A 23,874-nucleotide genomic window follows, 5' to 3' on the forward strand; every position below is an offset into this window, starting at 1 on the left:
TCCACAGTTTTAAGGTTGTACATGTTGACGATACCAACTGGCACTTGCAATCTCGGAGCAAATTCTAAATACTAAGAGTAAGGCGCCACGCGCTATTTTTCAAAGATATTCCTCACTTAGTTTTCTTTTCGATAATCAAAGTATCAATAACAGTGGATTTAAAGGGAATACGGATTCTCAAATACGCCGGTGCTGTACACATTATGATACCCGCTACAGTCTAAGGAAAACCGTATTTCATTGACATTCGAGTCTTGCAAACAAACCCGTCTTGCATATTTACAGAAAGACCTGACAAACCGGTTAGTGGTGTGTGTGACGGCCTCCCGGCAGATCCGTAAAACCAGTTACTGTCACCTGTACAATATGTCATCATCACGTGACACGGATTGTTCAGCGTTTCCCGATAGAGGATAATGGCCTATTCATTGCTGTCTAACCCATGTTTTTAACAGGTATGTTTAACTTTGGTTCATATGAAGGATACGGCACCAGCTTATGGTTATTTCAACGGCTACAGGACGTTGTGATAGCCGTTTTTAAGTAAATTCTCTCTCACGATGATCCCTACCGCAAGATGTCTCGCAGGTATGCACCCTGTACAACAGGGGGTCTCACTGGCCCTGGACAACTGTGGGCTCACAGGATGCGTAGCCTGTGCTGTACAAGTTTCACCTGGGAAGCCCTCGGAAGGTGCGAGTCGGTGTCTTCGAGACCTATATCTGGAACAGTGTTCGTCATGCTTGAGGACATCATAGATCGGTTTGTTTCCAAGGCTCAGCTCGACTGAAACAGTGTGTAATTATTACTAACATACATTTATATACCGCACTTATCCAGATACTAGTATCTTTACACTACGCTATCAATGTATCATTCGGAACTCCCTTAGGAGTCTACAACCCAAGCTGCCTATTTGGGCGCTATAAGGTTTAAACATCTACCTCATATATAGGGTACCCATTCACTGCGTGGTGAACAGAGGTACATGTGAACTTGGCCAATGGTGCCACCACGATGTTTCGGGTGTATGAGTGTATTGGTGTTTCACCACCTGGCCATCTACCGTAGGATGAGTGTATTGGTGTTTCCACCACCTGGCCATCTACCGTAGGAAGAGTGTATTGGTGTTTCCACCACCTGGCCATCTACCGTAGGATGAGTGTACTGGTGTTTCCACCACCTGGCCATCTACCGTAGGATGAGTGTATTGGTGTTTCCACCACCTGGCCATCTACCGTAGGATGAGTGTACTGGTGTTTCCACCACCTGGCCATCTACCGTAGGATGAGTGTATTGGTGTTTCCACCACCTGGCCATCTACCGTAGGATGAGTGTACTGGTGTTTCCACCACCTGGCCATCTACCGTAGGATGAGTGTATTGGTGTTTCCACCACCTGGCCATCTACCGTAGGATGAGTGTACCTGGTGTTTCCACCACCTGGCCATCTACCGTAGGATGAGTGTACTGGTGTTTCCACCACCCTGGCCATCTACCGTAGGATGAGTGTATTGGTGTTTCCACCACCTGGCCATCTACCGTAGGATGAGTGTACTGGTGTTTCCACCACCTGGCCATCTACCGTAGGATGAGTGTATTGGTGTTTCCACCACCTGGCCATCTACCGTAGGAAGAGTGTATTGGTGTTTCCACCACCTGGCCATCTACCGTAGGATGAGTGTACTGGTGTTTCCACCATCTACCTGAGGTACTGGTGTTTCCACCATCTACCGTAGGATGAGTGTATTGGTGTTTCCACCACCTGGCCATCTACCGTAGGGATGTTTCCACCACCTGGCCATCTGTAGGATGAGTGTATTGGTGTTTCCACCACCTGGCCATCTACCGTAGGATGAGTGTACTGGTGTTTCCACCACCTGGCCATCTACCGTAGGATGAGTGTATTGGTGTTTCCACCACCTGGCCATCTACCGTAGGATGAGTGTACTGGTGTTTTGGCCATCCACCGTGGCCATCTACTGGTGTTTCCACCACCTGGATCTGAGTAGGTACTGGTGTTTCCACCACCTGGCCATCTACCGTAGGATGAGTGTATTGGTGTTTCCACCACCTGGCCATCTACCGTAGGAAGAGTGTATTGGTGTTTCACCACCTGGCCATCTACCGTAGGATGAGTGTACTGGTGTTTCCACCACCTGGCCATCTACCGTAGGATGAGTGTATTGGTGTTTCCACCACCTGGCCATCTACCGTAGGATGAGAAAATTTTTGTTTCACCACCTGGCCATCTACCGTAGGATGAGTGTATTGGTGTTTCCACCACCTGGCCATCTACCGTAGGATGTAGTGGTGTTTCCACCACCTGGCCATCTACCGTAGGATGAGTGTACTGGTGTTTCCACCACCTGGCCATCTACCGTAGGAAGAGTGTATTGGTGTTTCCACCACCTGGCCATCTACCGTAGGAAGAGTGTACTGGTGTTTCCACCACCTGGCCATCTACCGTAGGAAGAGTGTATTGGTGTTTCCACCACCTGGCCATCTACCGTAGGATGAGTGTATTGGTGTTTCCACCACCTGGCCATCTACCGTAGGATGAGTGTATTGGTGTTTCCACCACCTGGCCATCTACCGTAGGATGAGTGTACTGGTGTTTCCACCACCTGGCCATCTACCGTAGGATGAGTGTATTGGTGTTTCCACCACCTGGCCATCTACCGTAGGATGAGTGTATTGGTGTTTCCACCACCTGGCCATCTACCGTAGGAAGAGTGTACTGGTGTTTCCACCACCTGGCCATCTACCGTAGGATGAGTGTATTGGTGTTTCCACCACCTACCGTAGGCCATCTACCGTAGGAAGAGTGTATTGGTGTTTCCACCACCTGGCCATCTACCGTAGGATGAGTGTATTGGTGTTTCCACCACCTGGCCATCTACCGTAGGATGAGTGTATTGGTGTTTCCACCACCTGGCCATCTACCGTAGGAAGAGTGTATTGGTGTTTCCACCACCTGGCCATCTACCGTAGGATGAGTGTACTGGTGTTTCCACCACCTGGCCATCTACCGTAGGATGAGTGTATTGGTGTTTCCACCACCTGGCCATCTACCGTAGGATGAGTGTATTGGTGTTTCCACCACCTGGCCATCTACCGTAGGATGAGTGTATTGGTGTTTCCACCACCTGGCCATCTACCGTAGGATGAGAGTGAGTGTATTGGTGTTTCCACCACCTGGCCATCTACCGTAGGATGAGTGTACTGGTGTTTCCACCACCTGGCCATCTACCGTAGGATGAGTGTATTGGTGTTTCCACCACCTGGCCATCTACCGTAGGATGAGTGTACTGGTGTTTCCACCACCTGGCCATCTACCGTAGGATGAGTGTATTGGTGTTTCCACCACCTGGCCATCTACCGTAGGATGAGTGTATTGGTGTTTCCACCACCTGGCCATCTACCGTAGGATGAGTGTATTGGTGTTTCCACCACCTGGCCATCTACCGTAGGACCCTGGAGTGTATTGGTGTTTCCACCACCTGGCCATCTACCGTAGGATGAGTGTATTGGTGTTTCCACCACCTGGCCATCTACCGTAGGATGAGTGTATTGGTGTTTCCACCACCTGGCCATCTACCGTAGGATGAGTGTACTGGTGTTTCCACCACCTGGCCATCTACCGTAGGATGAGTGTACTGGTGTTTCCACCACCTGGCCATCTACCGTAGGATGGAGTGTGCTGTACTGGTGTTTCCACCACCTGGCCATCTACCGTAGGATGAGTGTATTGGTGTTTCCACCACCTGGCCATCTACCGTAGGATGAGTGTACTGGTGTTTCCACCACCTGGCCATCTACCGTAGGATGAGTGTATTGGTGTTTCCACCACCTGGCCATCTACCGTAGGATGACTGGGTTCTTTTGAGTGCACAGGATGATCATAAGCACTAGCGACAATACTGCAGAGACTATAGGAGACCTGGCGCTTTATATCGCCTGCCCACTCCTGCTCCAGGTCTCTCGGCTGCACGTATATGTGGTCTCTGGGCATCTTAGTCTGTGTTGCCATGTCTCTCAGTAGCACGTAGATACGGTGTCTAGGCATCCGACTCTGTGTTGCCATGTCTCTCAGTAGCACGTAGATACGGTGTCTAGGCATCCGACTCTGTGTTGCCACACGTGCTGCTTGGAGACATTACCAATCAATCATTCTATCAATCATGTTAGCTTCAAATCACTCCTGCTGGTATATATAGAGTACTGTGACATCAGTTGACACTGCGATATTATGATGGCTTACATCATTATTCATACGCATGTATAAATAACACAGGGCGTAAATCATAGGGCGCGATTTGATTGACAGATGTAACCACCCACCAAACAGTGAAATAGATAGTGTCTGAATATCTTAAAGTATACCTTTAAACGTAGCTCATAGAGCATATTTTAGATACAGCGGAGAGAAATGTGGTGGTTTCCTGTTGTTGACAGATGTACACATGACTTGAGAATCGTTTTCTGTCTGGTGTGATGTGAAAGCTACACACTTTATATTTCTTTGAAAATATAGGACATGATATTACATACGGCCCACTTGTCTTTCCACGTCAGCTGAAATATCTGCTGGCGTGTTCCTGCATCGCCGCTTGTCATCTGAATGATGCCCAGGAACATATATACTAGCCACATAAAGAAACTGTGCATTGTCAAAATATTATCCCAGTTGATAAGTACGATAACAATGTCAAAGGTACATATAAACTTTAATGGAGGGATCATGAGGTCATAACAAGTCGGGAGAATTTCAATTGAAAAGTCAATCACAATGACGTCACGAGTCCACAAGCGGGACAGGGGTCAAACGACCATGTCACAAGCTCAATAACGGGTATGTCCACCATCGGCATTGAGAACAGCAGTGCATCGACGACGCATAGAGCCTATCAAACGTGCAAGGAAGGCTTGTGGGATGTCACGCCAGATTCTCTCAAGTTCTGTTGCAAGGTCAAGGACGTTATCTGGCGGATGAGGAAGACGGCGTAGACGTCGATCCATCTCGTCCCAAACATGCTCTATCGGGGAGAGATCCGGTGAATTTGCAGGCCAAGGCAGTAAGTCAACGTTGTGGTGTTGCAAGAAATCCATAGCAACCCTTGCCGTATGAGGGCGGGCATTGTCCTGTTGGAATGTTAACCCAGGGCCATGGCGTTGCAGAAAAGGAATTGCCACAGGTCGAAGAATCTGATCCCTGTATCCCACACCAGTTAAGTTGCCCTGAACAATCACCACAGGAGTTCTTTGGCGTGCTGTTATTCCACCCCAAATCATCACGGAACCACCACCAAAGCTATTCCTCTCCAAGACACAGGCCTGTGCATAACGTTCTCCCACGCGTCTATAGGCACGTTGAAGTCCATCACTATGGGAAATGTTAAACCTGGACTCATCTGTAAAAACAACATTTCTCCACCAAAACAAGGGTCTGCGGACATGATTTCGGCACCACATTCGGCGAGCTTGTCGATGACGTTGTGTCAGGATAGGGCGTATGGCGGGACGTCGTGGTCTGATCCCGTGATGACGTAAACGTTGTCTAACTGTGTTGGGATGGAACCTGTCCTGGGATGGTTCGGGCAGTCATCACTGTAGTCTGAAACCTGTGGCGAAGATGGGTTACCCTTATCCATATGTCCTGTCTTGGCGTTATTACACGTGGACGTCCAGAACGTGGCCGATCGATGACGTCATTTGTGTTCTGGTAGCGTCTCACCAGTGCAGAAATGGTGTTCCGGTGGCAGTGGAAATGTGCAGCCACTTGTCGTTGAGACATTCCCCCACTGACCATCCAAATGGCCTCATGACGTTGTGCAGACGTGAGCCTTGTCATGCTATGCGTTTCAACAGCCGTTTACTTTTTCGAACGATCGCAAGGGCAGGGGTTGAGCTTTCCAAAGTGACAGCATTGTGTGGCATTCATTTGCTCTGTTTCTCTTTCCCGGAATGCACGTGCAACAAGGTATTGCACGTCTCAAGGACGAACCCACTGACGTCACGGAACGTGGCACGTGCATGCATGTTGAATACATGTCACTAATCTCTGAGTTTAAATCCTTATGTGTTTACACGGGTTTGATAAATTTAGATTTTAATTTTTAATGCGCAGTTTCTTTATGTGCCTAGTAGATGACGCATTTCTTAAGCGTACTAAGAAATTACCCATGCCGTATTGCCGTATTACACAAGATGGCTGATAGGTTGTGATCAATGAAATGGTCTTTGCTCACGTGGGTGAATACACTGCTAGTATGCCATATGGATGGCGGATGCATACAATGAAAGTATGCTGCATGGATGCATACAATTGTTTTATGTCACGTGTATCGATGTAATTGTCGTATATCACGTGCCACAACCGCATAAGATCATAGATGGTGTCTGCATGGTCATTTGTCATTTGGCTAGATATACGCCACGTGGGTGAATATAATGGTATGGAGTGGTCGTATGTCACGTGGGTGTTTGTAGTGGTCGTATGTCACGTGGGTGTATGTAGTGGCCGTATGTCACGTGGATGTATGTAGTGGTCGTGTGTCACGTGGGTGTATGTAGTGGTCGTATGTGACGTGGGTGTATGTAGTGGTCGTATGTCACGTGGTTGTATGTAGTGGTCGTATGTCACATGGGTGTATGTAGTGATCGTTTGTCACGTGGGTGTTTGTAGGGGTCGTATTGCACGTTGGTGAATTCAATGGCCGTCAATGTCATGTAGGTGAATGGAATGGCCGTCAGTGTCATGTAGGTGAATGGAATGGCCGTCAGTGTCATGTAGGTGAATGGAATGGCCGTCAGTGTCGTATAGGTGAATGGAATGGTCATCAGTGTCATGTAGGTGAATGGAATGGCCGTCAGTGTCATGTAGGTGAAACGAATGGCCATCAGTGTCATGTAGGTGAATGAAATGGTCGTCAGTGTCATGTAAGTGAATACAATGGCCATAATTGTCATGTTGTTGAATACAATGATCCTATACCAAGTGAGGCAATATATAATTGTGCCCTGATCATAAGAGAGTGTATTACGTTATTGAATCCTCGCGTCAACATGTCACCGGTGTTGTTGAACAGAACAAAAGAAGAATATTTGATATGAAATTGTTCCACTCCATGCTAGCTCATGGATATTATGGTGGTGTTTTCTGTTGAAGGTCCCCGTTCGCCATACATCTCGAACAATGGATGTCGGACACTGTGTGGCGTTATGGGTGTTCATGGGGGCGTTATTAATGACGTCACTTGAAGGACACAACTACGGTGCACCAAGGGGGGCGTGTGTTGACATGGTTCCTCAGCACAACAGCCGACCCCGTGACCCCCCAGCACCCATCGACATCACCCTGTCCAATACAACCTACACCCCAGGTGTACCTATAACAGGTGAGTCACATTTTGACATTCTGGGTCGGCCGAATTACCAGTGTATGAACTCCAGGTATTCCTATGACGCGAGGGGCGGTGGGGTAGCCTAGTGGTTAAAGCGTCCTGTCGTCACGCCGCAGACCCGGGTTCGATCTGCCACATGGGCGCAACGTGTGAAGCCCAATTCTGGTGTCCCCCGGAATTGCTGGAATATTGCACATGTCTATGACACATGACAGGGTTACATTCCATGTCGGCCGAGATACCAGTATATAAACTGCAGGTGATCCTGTGACACGTGAGGCTGTTGCAGCACTATACAGGTTCTGTTACATTACCGGGTACAGTCCTAGTATCCCAGCACACATTAGCTGAATTGTTTGTTTCTGTCTGTTGATATTCATCTGCCCCTATGTTTGATTGTTCCAGTCACGCTCTCTGCCAACAGTGGTAAGTTCTTCAAGGGATTCCTGATACAAGCCAGAGTGACTGACCACGGGCCCAATCGAGGAGACGCGGTCGGGACATTCACCCCAATAGACGGAACTAAACAGACCTGCGATTTCGTAAGAACAATATATCATACATTAGAATAGGTAAAACGTATGAGTAGCGCCTTGTAGGACAGTTGTAGACTCACTTTCAAGTGACTTCTTCAGGGGGTTGCACTTACCCACTCGGATGCGAGGGAGAAGACGAGGCTGGTGTTGCAGTGGAATCCTCCTTCCACGTTAAAGGGCAACATCCAATTCAGGTGAGCTACAACACGATCAACATATCTGTGTTTGTCATTATGAGAAGCCCCGTCTAATTTAATGAAAGTATCAAAGTCATAACAGTCAATTATGAAGTGAATTTATTATTACTGTCTAATATAATCACCTCCCGGACACATATAAGAAGCCACGATCTTCTAGTGCTATGACGTGTTCAACAACATCCCTAGAGTTTATCGGCGTACGTTACCCGTCGTTTATCCCACTTATAGCACAACTATTGTGGAGAGACAGTACTCCTACTGGGTAGCGCTACCTTCTGATACCCTTGCCGAGGGACAGACAACTACGTCGTCCTCCACCACCACCACCACCACTACCCAGGCGACATCTTCATCCGTGTCTACAGCTACCACGTCAATGTCAGTAAGCGTGGAATCTCAAAAGGCGAGTGTTTATTTAACGTAAATGTTAATCTGCTCATAAACCTAACTATACATGTACTCGTCGCTTTTCTGAAACTGTTCATTCAACAAGTGGATCTTTATGTTTCAAAATTATTAACAAAATTGAAACCACATTAAACGACAATCTGAAAAGGGTAAATGATTGGGCAAACAAGTGGTTGATATCCAGTGATCCAGATCAGACAGAATCAGTACTTTTCTCACTCAAAGATGATATAGGCTAGATTTACTTGTGGTAAGTGGTTTATTCAACAAGAGACGTAGGCCGTCGGCCCATGACACCGCAGTTGTACAGCAGCCACAGTATATATTGCATTCATTAACAGATTTGTTCTCAATTGCATGGCATTCTCAACATACATTGCCAACACTGTTATCACTGGATATTAAAAGATTAAATTTAGCTAATGTTGGAAATACGTTACGTTAGTATTTCCTAGGAATAAACTGTTCACGTAAATCGAAATAAGCCTGGCATACAAACAAGAAGTAGTACTCATCTTCGAGATAGTTCATTTTACAAACATCACAAAATCTTTTATTTCTTGGGACATTTGAATATCTACCCATCTCAATTTTCAGTTGGTGAGAACTACATCTAAACTTAGCTAAAGCGACACGAAATTTCCGAATTGTTATATGCTTAATATAATGCTCTGGATATAAGTTTAACTTGTACATAGAATAATTATATGTTTTAGAACCTTTTGACAAAGATGCATGCCAAACGTGCAGATAAATACATTTAGTTCTATCCATAAATTCTGATAAAAATGACTGAATATTATCAATGCACTGGCTATCCCAAACATAGCCAAATCCACTTTTAAATAACACATTTCTCAGTTTTGAAGCCCAATTACATTAACCATGGCTCATATCTAACATTAACATGTTGTAACAGTTCTTGGGTAAGCCTGAGTTTGGCAGTTTATACCTATATTTTGTACAACGGTTTTAGGCAAGGATATATACTGGGTATCTCCCACACTCGCCACGAACGACATGGTTTGAAGTTGACGTTTTCACACCAAGAAAATTTTTACATGCTTGAACATGAACTCCTTCAATAGCACTGCTAATCTTACATTCAGAATCAAAGTCTCCATATTTCAAAGTCCCCATATTTCAGAACCATACAATAAAACTGACATCACTTTACTATCAAAACCTTAAAGAAATCATTACATGGTAATGGTCTAAGCTTCGACAGACATTTTAAAACTTTTCTAGATTGCAACGATGAACTTATAAATTGCTTATGCCCACTTAGATTCCTAGAAAATACCACCCCTAAATATCTATAAGATGAGACACATTCAATAAGATTGATCAAAATACCATTTTTCGCCCCTCGAAAGAACTCCGCCGTTTTTAAAGACAACCACTTTAGTTTTATCAAAATTTACAGTTAAATTATATTGGTGGCAATACTGTTGTAACACGTTAATTCGATTTTGTAACCGTCCAATAGTGTCAGATATAAGAACGACGTCATCCGCAAACAGTAATAAGAATAGACGAGTCAAGTCTGGATGTAACTGGATGCCAGGATAACATGAACTTTCTATTTCATCAGCAAGATCATTAATGAACAACGAAAAAAGCAGTGGGCGTAAGACACATCCCTGACGAACTCCAACATTACACTCAAACATACCTGAAACTAAATTCTTAAATTTCACACACGATTTTACGCTCTCATAGGTAGATTCAATACACCCTAACATTTTTGGCGAATCTCGCTTGTGTTGTAAAACTGACCACAGCTTAGAACGATTAACAAAATCGAAAGCCTTAGCAAAATCTACAAATATGGCATAGACTTTACCTTTCTATTTTACTTATTATTTGATGATATGATTTTGAAACAAAACGTCATAAACATTTAAGGATAATACTTTCATCGATAGGAAAGTGGTCCTCACATTTATCTGATATTGTTTCCAAAACCACGAAAATGATCTAATCAACTTAAATACCTTCTTAACAGAAACACGCTTCTGAAGATTATACACTGTTTTCATAAGACCTCATTTTGAGTACGCATGCGAAGTTTGGGATGGTGTGAAAAGCTCGAAAGACTCCAGATAGGAGCAGCAAGAATTATTTCAGGACTTCCCAAGTGATCTTCCTATATTCACTACATTATTAAACAGGTTTAGAAACACTATCAGAAAGTAGAAGAATAAGAACATTGTCTCTGTCCAATAATATTCAGAACAAACGAGTCCAGTTTACCTGAAAATAGTTTATCAGTGCGTAGGCTCGATGAGTGACTATATCTATAAAAAACAGTCCGTCAACTTAACTTTTGGCACCCTGTTTTTCACAACAGAGACTGACATGAAAATCGGGGACCGTCTCAAAACATGCAAAGAAAAGAAAGCTTGAAGAATTCGATAGAAGGGTTGTGAGGGACGTCATGCGTCGGTTACATCAATCCAGTGAGGCCATATCGTCAAGCAAACTGAAGAAAATATTGTTCTAAAGAAGACCTGACATCAATGTATCAAAGCATACCATATGCAAGCTGTTGCTCAAATTTGGATCTTGATACAAGAGATTGAGCAACCAGTATTTAAAAACTTCAATAAATCTGCTTGTTTAAAATGGATTTGTGATGATTATACAGTCCCTTTAGATTTGCTTGCAGGCGTAACAATGTAAAAAAGATGCACGCGTGTCACACCATGTTGTTTGCTGTTCCATCGTATCATTTTACTCCCTTGTATAACTACTTCTATTTTTCATATTTTTATAAGATGGCTTCTTAAGGAGAAGCTTTAATAATTGACATAAAATTATGAAATTTAAACCTGAGATAGGTCATAAGATATAAAGAGTGTATGCCTAAAAACATTTTGAAGGCATTTTTGGTTAAAAGGTAAATTGTGAAAAACAGGGTGCCAAAAGTTCAGTTGACGGACTATAAGAAATACGGGCAATATGTTCAGAAGTAAATAGAAATAGGAAAATAATTACATCCAATACTTCAGATCCATTGTACTTTTCTGCTCAAAAAAGCAAAAACAATTTGTTTTAATATGGGTTTTATGAGTTGTAAGAACTTGTCCCCGAATATTCTTTTCACTTTGTGAATGAAATATGCTTAACTGAATTTTACTAAAACCTGTAACATCAGTAAGGAGAGGCCAATATTTTACTCAACATTCCTCAGCAAGCCGATATTTAAAGACGCTTCGTACACAATGGACGCTTCATTTCTAACATGTACTTTGTACAAACATCTGTGTCTGCTTGTCCTGGCCTCCAGATACCTTCCTCCATGGTGAACTGTTCTCTAGCAGAAGCCTGGAGAAGCCTGGATGTACAGATGTACTCTTCCTAACGTGGCAATCACACACACAATAGGATGTCAACACAAGTCAGTCAATACACTAACGCTTAGTCTCTGAATATATATAATTTTGATTGTAACAAATAAACCCATCTGAATTGAAAAGGAGACCCAGGGAGACCAGAAATTCAGAACCTGAGGAAATCTAGACTTGATTCATTTAGGGCTTTAGCATTGCAGAAAGGGCAAGACTGAAGGTATAATAATATGGTTCAGGGACTGTGAGACAGACTAGTCTGGTCTGTCAATTAATCGATCTCTGTAGTAGCCCTGTCTCCAATGCCGTGCATTGTCCAACCGATGTCTATATGTGTAATCCGATTTGGGTTAGCGTAAATGTAAGTATACAGAATCTACCCATGTCACCTACATGACGCCCTCACGATAAATAGACAAGCAAAATCGTCTATAGGTATATCGAATTACTCGTTTGTCCTTCATCTTGTCACAGCCGGACACAGTAAACCCGTCACAGCCAGCAACTGAGGCAGGAACACCCACAACTACCCCGTCATCATCATCACCCTCACCCAGTGCTGCAGCGCGGAGACAGCCAGGAACGATGACGTCACAAGTCCCGTGTGTCCTGGTGGGACTGATTCTGTTGTGGTGACCTATGGGTGTTTGAGGACTATGGTGCTAGTTATGTGTGATATTACTAGTGGATGAGTGGCTGGGGTTGTCTATCACTCATTGCAATCTTTATCTATCTATACAATAGTGGAATATTTACCACCGCATCCAACAGTCTGCATTTAATGTTTGACCGACACCATTTTCTAAATTATTGGATTCTAGTCAACGCCACTTAAACAAAGAACATTATGACCTTGTGAAGCAGATAGTTACAACCACCATCAGCAGATCCACTGTCGGATTCACGGGTGCTTACAACACTATTTCAGAGTATACTCAAGTTTCATAAAAATGAGGTGCTGCAATACTAAAGCTAAATCTTTTTGTGTTATGGTCGTGTTGCTTCGTGATTTATTAGCATGAACCCATCTCTTGCTGGTTAACTTGCAAATGACGATTCCAAACTTCTAATCCCTTCCTCTCCTAAACAGAGATATATGTACTTGCATGCGGTAGGGAACAGTGCCGTGGGTAACTAAATATGGTATGAACTTTGGTGAACACTCTACATTTGAGTCGCGACCAGAAACCTAAGCACATGCCCTGGCTAACTACGGCAAAATGTAGCTGCTTGATGGAGCCGCACAAAATATGTTAACGTTAACTCATTTCACTTTCACAAACTGTTTGTATAAAACCAATCTGAACTGTATGTGTGTTTGTCTGATCTGTTGGACCACTGTAACTTGATGTTGGGTCACTACTCATGGTAGAGGCACACCTGCATCTGTATGTGTGTTGGTCTGATCTGTTGGGTCACTACTCACGGTAGTGACACACCTGCATCTGTATGTGTGTTGGTCTGATCTGTTGGGTCACTACTCACGGTAGTGACACACCTCATGATGACCCTGCATCTGTATGTGTGTTGGTCTGATCTGTTGGGTCACTACTCACGGTAGTGGCACACCTGCATCTGTATGTGTGTTGGTCTGATCTGTTGGGTCACTACTCATGGTAGTGACACACCTGCATCTGTATGTGTGTTGGTCTGATCTGTTGGGTCACTACTCATGGTAGTGACACACCTGCATCTGTATGTGTGTTGGTCTGATCTGTTGGGTCACTACTCATGGTAGTGACACACCTGCATCTGTATGTGTGTTGGTCTGATCTGTTGGGTCACTACTCATGGTAGTGACACACCTGCATCTGTATGTGTGTTGGTCTGATCTGTTGGGTCACTACTCACGGTAGTGGCACACCTGCATCTGTATGTGTGTTGGTCTGATCTGTTGGGTCACTACTCATGGTAGTGACACACCTGCATCTGTATGTGTGTTGGTCTGATCTGTTGGGTCACTACTCATGGTAGTGACACACCTGCATCTGTATGTGTGTTGGTCTGATCTGTTGGGTCACTACTCATGGTAGTGACACACCTGCATCTGTATGTGTGTTGGTCTGATCTGTTGGGTCACTACTCATGGTAGTGACACACCTGCATCTGTATGTGTGTTGGTCTGATCTGTTGGGTCACTACTCACGGTAGTGACACACCTGCATCTGTATGTGTGTTGGTCTGATCTGTTGGGTCACTACTCACGGTAGTGACACACCTGCATCTGTATGTGTGTTGGTCTGATCTGTTGGGTCACTACTCATGGTAGTGACACACCTGCATCTGTATGTGTGTTGGTCTGATCTGTTGGGTCACTACTCACGGTAGTGACACACCTGCATCTGTATGTGTGTTGGTCTGATCTGTTGGGTCACTACTCATGGTAGTGACACACCTGCATCTGTATGTGTGTTGGTCTGATCTGTTGGGTCACTACTCACGGTAGTGGCACACCTGCATCTGTATGTGTGTTGGTCTGATCTGTTGGGTGAGTGACACACCTGCATCTGTATGTGTGTTGGTCTGATCTGTTGGGTCACTACTCATGGTAGTGACACACCTGCATCTATATGTGTGTTGGTCTGATCTGTTGGGTCACTACTCACGGTAGTGACACACCTGCATCTGTATGTGTGTTGGTCTGATCTGTTGGGTCACTACTCACGGTAGTGACACACCTGCATCTGTATGTGTGTTGGTCTGATCTGTTGGGTCACTACTCATGGTAGTGACACACCTGCAGCTGTATGTGTGTTGGTCTGATCTGTTGGGTCACTACTCACGGTAGTGGCACACCTGCATCTGTATGTGTGTTGGTCTGATCTGTTGGGTCACTACTCATGGTAGTGACACACCTGCATCTGTATGTGTGTTGGTCTGATCTGTTGGGTCAGTGACACACCTGCATCTGTATGTGTGTTGGTCTGATCTGTTGGGTCACTACTCACGGTAGTGGCACACCTGCATCTGTATGTGTGTTGGTCTGATCTGTTGGGTCACTACTCACGGTAATGACACACCTGCATCTGTATGTGTGTTGGTCTGATCTGTTGGGTCACTCCTCACGGTAGTGACACACCTGCATCTGTATGTGTGTTGGTCTGATCTGTTGGGTCACTACTCACGGTAGTGACACACCTGCATCTGTATGTGTGTGTTGGTCTGATCTGTTGGGTCACTACTCATGGTAGTGACACACCTGCATCTGTATGTGTGTTGGTCTGATCTGTTGGGTCACTACTCACGGTAGTGGCACACCTGCATCTGTATGTGTGTTGGTCTGATCTGTTGGGTCACTACTCATGGTAGTGACACACCTGCATCTGTATGTGTGTTGGTCTGATCTGTTGGGTCACTACTCACGGTAGTGACACACCTGCATCTGTATGTGTGTTGGTCTGATCTGTTGGGTCACTACTCACGGTAGTGACACACCTGCATCTGTATGTGTGTTGGTCTGATCTGTTGGGTCACTACTCATGGTAGTGACACGCCTGCATCTGTATGTGTGTTGGTCTGATCTGTTGGGTCACTACTCATGGTAGTGGCACACCTTCATCTGTATGTGTGTTGGTCTGATCTGTTGGGTCACTACTCATGGTAGTGGCACACCTCATGATGACCCTGCATCTGTATGTGTGTTGGTCTGATCTGTTTGGTCACTACTCACGGTAGTGACACACCTCATGATGACCCTGCATCTGTATGTGTGTTGGTCTGATCTGTTGGGTCACTACTCACGGTAGTGACACACCTCATGATGACCCTGCATCTCGGATACTGCAGGAAGCAGTTTTTGCTGATGATGGCTGATTGTCCTCTGGGACTCGCCAAAACTAAATGATATTTTGTTTGAAAACGTGTCTCCATTTCACAGTCATAAATCCTAGTAGGCATAAGAGAGGCAATTCGTCATCCTGGGTCTCCAAGTGTGTTTCCTGGTCTGGTTCTGTGTCCTGGTGTGTCGCCCAGAATCTCCCAGAATATGCCACGATACGATTTACAGATATTCTCATGGTGACTCAACAATATGGCCGACAACATCTCTCAGTGAGACTCATGGTGACTCTTAGAATCTCTTAATGGGACTCACGATATGACTCTTAGAATCTCTCAATGTGACTAACGATTTGACTCACAGAGTCTCTCAATGTGAGTCACTATACGACTCACAGAATTTCTGATTGTGACTGACGTTATGACTCACAGGATCTCTCGATGTGTCTCTTTGGTCCTTGCTGACAAAATACTCTGTACAGGACTGCTTCCCCAAGGCACGCCACCTATAAACCTGGGTTCGAATCCAGTTTCTCCCCGATTACGTTCATACGGACACTCACTCACTCACTCACTTAGTGTGTTTCATGATATATCTGTCATTGGTTTTCTCAATGTGCCCCGTTGAGACTAATGGCTTGGTTAATACAATTAATCGTTGCCCATAACACCAAATACCTACTTGTTCAGGGCAGGCTTATTATTCACAAAACGAACAGCTACAATATAGTCAAGAGCGCCGGCTACAACACCAAAACAAACAAACACACACACACACACACACACACACACACACACACACACACACACACACACACACACACACACACACACACACACACACACACACACACACACACACACACACACACAGACACACACAGAGAGAGAGACACACACACAGACACTCACAGACATAGAGAGAGATACACACACATAGACAGACACACACACATACACACACACACAGAGACATAAAGAGAGATACACACACACACACATACACACTATGTATTGCGTTACACAGTGTATCTCGATGTGTCTTGTCAGTGGTTGTTTCACTGTGTCTCGCACACAATGTATTTCGGTACGGTGCAGTTCTGTACAGTGCTACGTGATATGTAGAGCAGCAACAGCAGAGGTCACTGGCCACATCTCCCTTCAGTGTTAGGGGACATTCTGCAAATACCTGGTGGCGCTGAGACTGAAGGTGTTTGTACATCCCGACCCACAGACGTGTGAGGTGGACACTGAGGGGTTGACTGACGACACAAACCGTGAATAACTACACATGTAGAGCGACACTGTCGCCATCCCTTCGCCGCCAGCCACAGTCACATTCACATTCGCCTTCACATTCACTGATGCTGTCAGTCACCGTCACATTCACCTACACCGTCAGTCACCTTCGCATTCACTGATGCCACCAGTCACAATCACTTTCACCTTCACCGTCAGTCACCTTCGCATTCACTGATGCCACCAGTCACAATCACTTTCACCTACACCGTCAGTCACCTTCGCATTCACTGATGCCACCAGTCACAATCACTTTCACCTTCACCGTCAGTCACATTCACATTCACCTTCACCGTCAGTCACCTTCACCTTCACCTCGACGTCGGTCACCTTCACATTCACCTTCGACGTCAGTCACCTTCACATTCACCTTCGACGTCAGTCACCTTCACATTCACTGATGCCGTCAGTCACCATCACTTTCATCTTCGCCGTCGGTCACCTTCACTTTCACCTTCGCCGTCAGTCACCTTCACATTCACCTTCGCTGTCAGTCACCTTCACATTCACCTACACCGTCAGTCACCTTCACATTCACTGATGCCGTCAGTCACCATTACTTTCATCTTCGCCGTCGGTCACCTTCACTTTCACCTTCGCTGTCAGTCACCTTCACATTCACCTTCGCCGTCAGTCACCTTCACATTCACTGATGCTGTCAGTCACCATCACTTTCACCTTAGCCAATGGTCACCTTCACTTTCACCTTCGCTGTCAGTCACAGTCACTTTCACCTTCGCCGTCGGTCACATTCACCTTCACCTTCGCTGTCAGTCACTGTCACATTCACCTTCGCCATCAGTCACCTTCACATTCACTGATGCCGTCAGTCACCATCATTTTCACCTTCGCCGTCGGTCAGCTTCACATTCACCTTCGCCGTCAGTCACCATCACTTTCACCTTCGCCGTCAGTCACCATCACACTTACCTTCGAGGTAGATCTATCTACATGACATACACATCACCAAGTATTCGAGGTAGATCTACCTACATGACACACACATCACCAAGTCTTCGAGGTAGATCTATCTACATGACACACACATCACCAAGTCTTCGAGGTAGATCTACCTACATGACACACACATCACCAAGTACTCCAGGTAGATCTATCTACATGACACATACATCACCAAGTCTTCGAGGTAGATCTACCTACATGACACACACACATTACCAAGTACTCGAGGTAGATCTATCTACATGACACATACATCACCAAGTACTCGAGGTAGATCTACCCCCATGACACATATATCACATGTATTCGAGGTAGATCTACCTACATGACGCACACATCACCAAGTACTCGAGGTAGATGGTACGACAGAAATGAGAACTTGCTGTGTGCGCCAGGTCATATAAACCATTAATCATACTGCAATCATGAGAACTGTTCCCATATCAAGTATTTGCCTCTGGGGATAAAAAACTATCATGTTTAGTTGCTTTCTGTAATCGTTATGTTATCAATCATTACAGTCACAATCAACACAATCGGTATGTAATAGATCATGTCTACATTACCTCTGTCTGCTGTAACGAGAGGCCAATAGTGATCTGTCATATTCAGTACATCACAGATCGCCCAGTTGATTGACATTTTTTACAACATCATTGACTCAGAATAGATACACTCATAGATGACCTCATGATCGTTAACTTTTAAAGAATCCAGTTTGCACTGTCCAGAAAATACGTACATAGTCTGATGTGCATCATCCGTTATAAAGATCCCTTTTGCAAGAACAACATACAGTACAACAAGAAAGTACTGAGAATTTCAGATTGTAATTTTTTTTTAAATTTTCACTCATAACTCGCGTATTAAAGTGAATATTAGCAGAACATAACTCCAGATTCAAAGACAGGTGAACAGTTAGTATTTTGTCAAGTCACCATGGGCAGCAATGCAGGCTTCAATGCGGCGGGGCATGCTACTGATCAAAGAAGTGAGAAAGTCGTGGTCCATGGTGTCCCAATATCGGACCACCTCTTCTTTCATTTCAGCAATATTTGTCAGATTTTGCTTATTGACACTTTCCTTCATAAGACCCCAAACATTTTCTATTGGATTTAGGTCAGGGCTATAGCTTGGCCAATCTAATAATGTCATCCTTTGCCTATGCAGCACCAGTGGCCTGGAACAAACTTCCACAGAATCTCAGGGACTGTACTGACTCTGTCACTTTCAAATCCCAGTTAAAACACATTTGTTCAGGACAGCCTTTTCAACTATAACTGTGTAATTTGTTACATTCTATCTGCGCTTTGAGCATGGACTGCATGGATACCAGCGCATTACAAATGTGTTATGATGATGATGATGGTATTTTGGGTCCGAAACCAGGCCTGTGAATGCTTTGAACGATGCTTTTGGTCGTTGTCCTGCTGGAAAATCAAACAATTTCTATAGAACACGTGAGCAGATGGAACTAAATGTCCCTCGAGAATATCTGTGTACCGCTCACTGTTCATATTCCCTTCAAATACACAGAGGGGCATTGCCCCTAACACAGATATGCCACCCCACACGTTAAATTTCGGACTGTACTTTGGGCGCTGATACAAAGGTTTTTCAGTTTGTTTGGTCCAGAATATCAGTGTATTAGGAAACAACAACACAGAACTTTCATCTGAGAAAATCACATTGTCCCAGTTAAAATTTCTATGCTGTAAGCACCAGTTCAACCTTCGCTCCTTTTGTTCAGGTTTCATGATTGGTGATGGAATTCCTCAACTTTTCTGCCAACCCATTGCATGCAGCTCAGTTCTAATTGTCTCCTTACAGACAGCCACAGTTCCTCTATCAATCCAGCCTTAAGTTTTCTAAACTCCTTCGTTTGTTTTTAGAAACAAGAATACCAAGCCACCTCCTGTCACCGACAGGCAACTTTCTGGGCCTACCTGCACCTCCCTGGTGCTCAATGCCATGTCCATGTGAAATATTTTTCAAAACAGTAGACAAAGTGCCTGTTCTACTTGAAATCACTTTAGCTGACCTTGTTATAATACTCTAAAATCAATTTCCTCTTCTCTACATTATTCATACTGAGGATCACTGAAAATGTCATCTGCTAGCAAGTAAACAAAAGGGGATAACTCTTCACAAACTAATGAAAAATGAGTAACGGAGTTGTCTCTCTTGAATGAAACCAAGCACTTGATAGCTGGTCAAAGTTGTTTATACTAGAAATCCAATTAAACATATTCCTAAAATTCTCAATAATTTCTGGTCATACTATAATACTGATAATAGTCGTACAGCATCTGCCCAAAACATATCCTTGTTTGGACCGTCTGACATCCGTGACAGAATGGGGCATACACAGGGTACACAGTACTGTCGGGCATACAAAGGTACACAGTACTGTCGGGCATACACAGGTACACATTACTGTCGGGCATACAAAGGTACACAGTACTGTCGGGCATACAAAGGTACACAGGACTGTCGGGCATACAAAGGTACACAGTACTGTCGGTCATACACAGGTACACAGTACTGTCGGGCATACAAAGGTACACAGTACTGTCGGGCATACAAAGGTGCACAGTACTGTCGGGCATACACAGGTACACAGTACTGTCGGTCATACACAGGTACACAGTACTGTCGGGCATACAACGGCACATAGTACTGTCGGGCATACAACGGCACACAGTACTGTCGGGCATACACAGGTACACAGTACTGTCGGGCATACAAAGGTACAAGGTACTGTCGGGCATACAAAGGTACACAGTACTGTCGGGCATACACAGGTACACAGTACTGTCGGGCATACACAGGTACACAGTACTGTCGGGCATACAAAGGTACACAGGACTGTCGGGCATACAAAGGTACACAGTACTGTCGGTCATACACAGGTACACAGTACTGTCGGGCATACAAAGGTACACAGTACTGTCGGGCATACAAAGGTGCACAGTACTGTCGGGCATACACAGGTACACAGTACTGTCGGTCATACACAGGTACACAGTACTGTCGGGCATACAACGGCACATAGTACTGTCGGGCATACAACGGCACACAGTACTGTCGGGCATACACAGGTACACAGTACTGTCGGGCATACAAAGGTACAAGGTACTGTCGGGCATACAAAGGTACACAGTACTGTCGGGCAGACACAGGTACACAGTACTGTCGGGCATACACAGGTACACAGTACTGTCGGGCATACACAGGTGCACAGTACATACAAAGATATAGTTCTTGTTTGTCTAGTACTTATATAATTCAGTTTGAATTGCAAGCTTACGCTTACTATCATGCTTTGCCATTACCGATTTTGAAATAGAAACTACCACCAGCAATGGTCAGTGGCGTGACAGTACTACTGGACAACGCTTAAAACTATACCATATGTTCTGTTTGTTGTTTGACGCCCAACTCAGCCATATTCCCACTATACCATATGTTCTGTTTGTTGTTTGACGCCCAACTCAGCAATATTCCAACTATACCATATGTTCTGTTTGTTGTTTGACGCCCAACTCAGCCATATTCCAACTATACCATATGTTCTGATTGTTGTTTGACGCCCAACTCAGCCATATTCCCACTATACCATATGTTCTGTTTGTTGTTTGACGCCCAACTCAGCAATATTCCAACTATACCATATGTTATGTTTGTTGTTTGACGCCCAACTCAGCAATATTCCAACTATACCATATGTTCTGTTTGTTGTTTGACGCCCAACTCAGCCATATTCCCACTATACCATATGTTCTGTTTGTTGTTTGACGACCAACTCAGCCAGATTCCAACTATACCATATGTTCTGTTTGTTGTTTGACGCCCAACTCAGCCAGATTCCAACTATACCATATGTTCTGTTTGTTGCTTGACGCCCAGCTCAGCCAGATTCCAACTATACCATATGTTCTGTTTGTTGTTTGACGCCCAACTCAGCCAGATTCCAACTATACCATATGTTCTGTTTGTTGTTTGACGCCCAACTCAGCCATATTCCAACTATACCATATGTTCTGTTTGTTGTTTGACGCCCAACTCAGCAATATTCCAACCATGTGACGGCGGTTTCTCAGTAGTGGAGCGGCAGCCTGGACAAGACAATCCATCGACTGACATTATGAGTATCGAGTATCTACACAACGGGGATACGACGACGTGGATCAGGAAGATTAGACTAACGCTTAGTCTCTGAATATATATAATTTTGATAGTAACAAACAAGCCCATTTGAATTGAAAAGGAGCCCCAGGGAGACCAGAGATCCTGAACCTGAGGAAATCTAGACTTGCTTTAAGTAGGGCTTTAGCACTGCAGAGAGGGCTTGGCAGTAGGGAAAATAATGTGGTTCAGGGACTGTGAGACAGACTACAGGAAGATTGACCCGGGTCTTCGCAGATAATATTTTATGTAGTAAGGGACGCGGAAACATCTGATGTGTGCGTGACCTGTAATAGACAAACATGTTATATATAGTACAGTTTTAATTTCCATTATCAATACTAGTATTTGATGTTTTTAAACATGTAAATTTGATTGGTTGGTTGATGGGATGTGTTACAAATATTTACAGTTCTAAGGAGATGTTACTTTTCCTCACAGATGGATGGTGAATTTAACTGCTTGTAATATAGGACGGCATTTATCTTATGTTACTTCTATAACATGACAGCGTTGCCTCAATGTTATCTGTAATATATGGCGCACCCGGATGCTTTCAGCGTGTGGAGCATCGTCCTTGCTGTCTGCCATAAGGACAATAATGAATCACGCACTGTCACGATACTTGTTTGTCATTCAAATACCGTGATTAAAAGAATTAACTCTAACAAACAACAAATGCAATTCCGTGCATGTTCTCTTTCACTACTGCGTATTAACGTCCCCAAGCAACGTGATTTTAGGCATTACTGTTGTAGTAATCAAGGGAAATTGTTCACTCTAAAAATGAACTGCGTCGCAAATATAGCCACGATAACAAGTCAAGTAGAAAAAGCAGCTATGTGTGGACAGACTTGAAAGCCCTTCAGCACAACCGGTCTCATGAATCATAACCAAGTAGTATGATTTACAAAAGGAATTCAGGTTGTTGTTCCCTCTTTGAAGTGTTTCAACAGAGATACGAAGGTATTGAAACACGACCTGGTGACTGGTCTAAGCTGATGGACAGTTGATGGACAGTTAATGGAAAGTTGAGTTACAAAGAGGTCAATGCACAGCCAGGTCATATCTTCACAACAAATCGATCAAGACATTTGTTTAGTAAATATTGTCATCTTGTTCAAAATAATAAATTTCACTAAAAACAGGTTTGTGCAAGTGTGTGCAATATCGATGCAATATTTATATGTTTTATATGTTTGTATGCTTTCAGTAGTTTAGATACTTTCTACGATATGCTAGGCCAATACAGTGTGTGTACATGCACAGTGACAAGTAGTTTAGATACTTTCTACGATATGCTAGGCCAAGTTTAGATACTTTCTACGATATGTTAGGCCAATACAGTGTGTGTACATGCACAGTGACAAGTAGTTTAGATACTTTCTACGATATGCTAGGCCAATACAGTGTGTGTACATGCACAGTGACAAGTAGTTTAGATACTTTCTACGATATGACTAGGCCAATACAGTGTGTGTACATGCACAGTGACAAGTAGTTTAGATACTTTCTACGATATGCTAGGCCAATACAGTGTGTGTACATGCACAGTGACAAGTAGTTTAGATACTTTCTACGATATGACAGTGACAAGTAGTTTAGACAAGTAGTTTAGATACTTTCTACGATATGCTAGGCCAATACAGTGTGTGTACATGCACAGTGACAAGTAGTTTAGATACTTTCTACGATATGCTAGGCCAATACAGTGTGTACATGCACAGTGACAAGTAGTTTAGATA

At 44.2% G+C, this 23,874-nt stretch overlaps 2 protein-coding genes across 2 annotated transcripts; one reads left to right on the plus strand and one right to left on the minus strand.

The window, feature by feature from the left end:
• The first annotated feature begins 332 nt into the window (after positions 1–332).
• LOC124269660 (putative defense protein 3) lies at positions 333–13,211 on the plus strand. Its single transcript, XM_046704697.1, has 6 exons — positions 333–455; positions 7,171–7,399; positions 7,811–7,947; positions 8,041–8,135; positions 8,370–8,544; positions 12,377–13,211. Exons 2-6 carry the CDS (start codon positions 7,198–7,200, stop codon positions 12,536–12,538), a joined length of 771 nt encoding a protein of 256 aa, XP_046560653.1. The 5' UTR covers positions 333–455; positions 7,171–7,197; the 3' UTR covers positions 12,539–13,211.
• A 7,163-nt stretch (positions 13,212–20,374) lies between these two features.
• LOC124269655 lies at positions 20,375–21,190 on the minus strand. Its single transcript, XM_046704692.1, has one exon. It carries the CDS (start codon positions 21,188–21,190, stop codon positions 20,375–20,377), a length of 816 nt encoding a protein of 271 aa, XP_046560648.1.
• Positions 21,191–23,874: the final 2,684 nt, after the last annotated feature.

The sequence above is a fragment of the Haliotis rubra genome, unplaced genomic scaffold (genome assembly GCF_003918875.1).
Source record: "Haliotis rubra isolate DU_JTF1 unplaced genomic scaffold, ASM391887v1 Scf1460, whole genome shotgun sequence".
Classification (NCBI taxonomy): domain Eukaryota; kingdom Metazoa; phylum Mollusca; class Gastropoda; order Lepetellida; family Haliotidae; genus Haliotis; species Haliotis rubra.

Bases quoted from the DNA above. Each gene is read 5' to 3' on its own strand.
- LOC124269660 (XM_046704697.1), top strand. From the start codon at position 7,198: ATGGATGTCGGACACTGTGTGGCGTTATGGGTGTTCATGGGGGCGTTA. The intron at 7,400-7,810 runs GTGAGTCACATT...TGATTGTTCCAG, and splicing joins CCCAGGTGTACCTATAACAG to TCACGCTCTCTGCCAACAGT. The intron at 7,948-8,040 runs GTAAGAACAATA...TGACTTCTTCAG, and splicing joins CTAAACAGACCTGCGATTTC to GGGGTTGCACTTACCCACTC.
- LOC124269655 (XM_046704692.1), bottom strand. From the start codon at position 21,190: ATGTACTGTGCACCTGTGTATGCCCGACAGTACTGTGTACCTGTGTAT.